Raw genomic sequence first — 2,644 nt, forward strand, 5'->3', positions numbered from 1 at the left:
CATAAGGACTCTCGGAATTGGATATTACATGATTCTCCAGTAGTTTCTTTAAATGTTGTCTCACATCGTCGAAGTCAGCCGGGGCAAGCCTGCGGGATCTCTCACGGAACGGCGTGGTATCACTCAAATTAATCCGATGTTCTACACCTACAGCCATTCCCAATTCCCACTCATCTATTGAAAATACTTGCTGTCTAGTTTGTAGTTCCTCTATTAACAGATCTTGCTCTTGTAGACTAATATCACTTCCTTGGAAACACTTTCGAACCTTAACGAGAAAGCGGTCCTCAGCTGTATCTACCGACTCCGTCTCTTGCCTCACAGAAGTAGTACTATCTCTCAGTATACTCGTATGAACCATGGCTGAGCTCTCACTCGGATAGGAGGTAAATTCATGGTCTTGGTCCAGACACCATCTTGACAGAGTCTTAAAAAGGTTGGAATTAGTCCCAACAATATTTGCAACCATCTCTCTATCTCCCGGGGGATCCGGGCACACCAGTGCTACTAAAGGTATAGGTTCGGAATGATCTGCTAACAATGGTGGAAATTCAATGTAAGTCACCACATACCCCAAGTAGGGGTATTTTTGGTTGCTCAACCCCCAGATCGCTAGTCCATCAACTGGTAATATAGGTATATCTGATAAATGTTTACGGTACCAACTCTCAAAGATTATGGATACCTGGGAACCGCTGTCTAATAGGACCTCGCCGGCCTGCCCATTGATGAAGGCTTGTATCAACGGGGCCTTCCCCAGCAGTCTATCAGGGATGTTTTCAGGCCACTGGACACCCCCCATTGTACTTACTACTATTATTGGGGAGTCGGTGCGGGGTTCACCAACGCCCCCTCTGCGTTTTCCGGCGAGCTTTCACTCTGATCTCCACATGCACTAGAATTTCTCCTATAGTTCCCATTCTGAGGACACTCAAATGATCGATGTCCCAATTGCCCACATCGATAACAAAGAATATAATCGCGATTATCTTGTCGCCTGGAATATCCTCTACCTCTCCCGCAAGTGACTGTCCCATAAGTGTTGTTCTGTAGTGTAATTAGTTGGTCCAGTTTTTTATTTTGCTCTTCCAGCAGCTTGTATAATCTCTCATTCTCTGTGGGACCTTCTGGAGTAGGTAGCACAACCTTCACTTTTTTAAAGCTCTTCTCTCTATTTTCAATTTGAACCTCCTCTAACTTTACTTCCTTTATCAATTCACCTAAAGTTGGGGGTCGCGTTCCAACGGCACTGCACCGCAGTCGCTGAGCAACCGGATTGTTGGTCAAAGCCCCACGCAGTATATGCTTTAAACGTTTCTCATCAATCTCAGAGGCTTCAATCCCTCCTTTGTCCATCAATTTATATAATATCTTATCTAGACGATAGATATAATTAGTGAGAGTCTCAGCAGGCTCTTGGTAGGTCTGATTTAGTCTAGCCAAGATATCTCCTACGTCTTCTATGGTTCCAAAAGAATAATCTAGGGCGTTAAAATAGTCTTTCAAGGTGGCGATGGGATTGCTTCTCCGTGTAGCGTGGATGATTCCCATGGCAGGACCTCTCAGGCTTTCCACAATCCTTTGCTTCTTTATGTGCTCCGGGCACCTCCACTCTTCAGAGTGTTGCACTGCGGCCTCTCTCCAAGCATCATATCCTTCTTCTCCTGTAGGGACTGGCGTTATGCCAGAAAAAACTCTGAGCCTTCTATATCCTCCCTCATAATGCCAGCGTTCAAAGTGGCTGACCATTTTATCCATTACCGCCTCCACTTGTGGTTCTACAGATTCACGTGTATTGGTACTCGTAGTGATTCTTGGCAGAGAACTATCTCCCGCATTCTGATGATTTCCCTCAATTCTCTCCCTTCTATTATCATTAATGGCTACCTGGGCTTCTCCCTCGGTCTCTCCACTTTCACTAGGCCACATTATTTGCCATCTTCTGCCGGGTACCCCTTCCACTAATATTTTTGCAGGAATCAATGCAGAGTCCAGGTATTCTTGATTGGTTAGCAATATGGCACATGTATCACCAGTGGCACTCTTCCACTTGTCAACTATAACAGGGTTTCTTATACCACACAATCTCTGTACTTCTTTAATCACTTTGTCATCTGTGATGCCTTCAAAGTTGCCCACTATACATATACCTTGGCGATGATCTACGCCTTGATCTTGACACCAGGCATAGATGTCCTTCTCCAGTATGACCTCCATCACTGTCCAGAGAGCTAGTGTATCTTAAGAATCTCAGCAGTGCCTCCAAATGTAGCCCTCCTTTGGACTGAAATGTTCCTTGCAATAAGTCAGTGCCTCCACTCAAACCTTTAAAATACGATGTTTGACCATAATTATAGGGAAGGTTTGAGAAAACCCTGTGTTAAGCTCTGATTACACTACCCTTAGGTTACCTTCTCCCCACAATGTGTGTAAAGAGTGTGTCTCCAGTAGCCTACCGTACTCATTGCGAACTGTGATGATCTCGTCGAGTGACTCCTCCTTGTCTCTCCTTTGTAAATGCAATTAGGAATATATATATATATTGGCAATACAATCAAACATAAACATCAATTGAGTTTAGTTATGACCAACACATTTACTGTATAACAATTTACTAAACTTCAACAAATTACTAAATTACATT

At 43.9% G+C, this 2,644-nt stretch overlaps 1 protein-coding gene across 1 annotated transcript; it reads right to left on the reverse strand.

Annotated features, from left to right (window-relative positions):
* Positions 1-816: 816 nt before the first annotated feature.
* On the reverse strand, positions 817-2,217 carry LOC135057355 (paraneoplastic antigen Ma2-like). Its single transcript, XM_063963244.1, has one exon. The coding sequence runs from the start codon at positions 2,215-2,217 to the stop codon at positions 817-819; it is 1,401 nt and encodes a 466-aa protein (XP_063819314.1).
* Positions 2,218-2,644: the final 427 nt, after the last annotated feature.

Source organism: Pseudophryne corroboree, chromosome 3 (genome assembly GCF_028390025.1).
Source record: "Pseudophryne corroboree isolate aPseCor3 chromosome 3, aPseCor3.hap2, whole genome shotgun sequence".
NCBI classification, from domain to species: Eukaryota; Metazoa; Chordata; class Amphibia; order Anura; family Myobatrachidae; genus Pseudophryne; species Pseudophryne corroboree.

Excerpts from the sequence above, each read along its gene's own strand:
- LOC135057355 (XM_063963244.1), bottom strand. The coding sequence starts at position 2,217 with ATGGAGGTCATACTGGAGAAGGACATCTATGCCTGGTGTCAAGATCAA.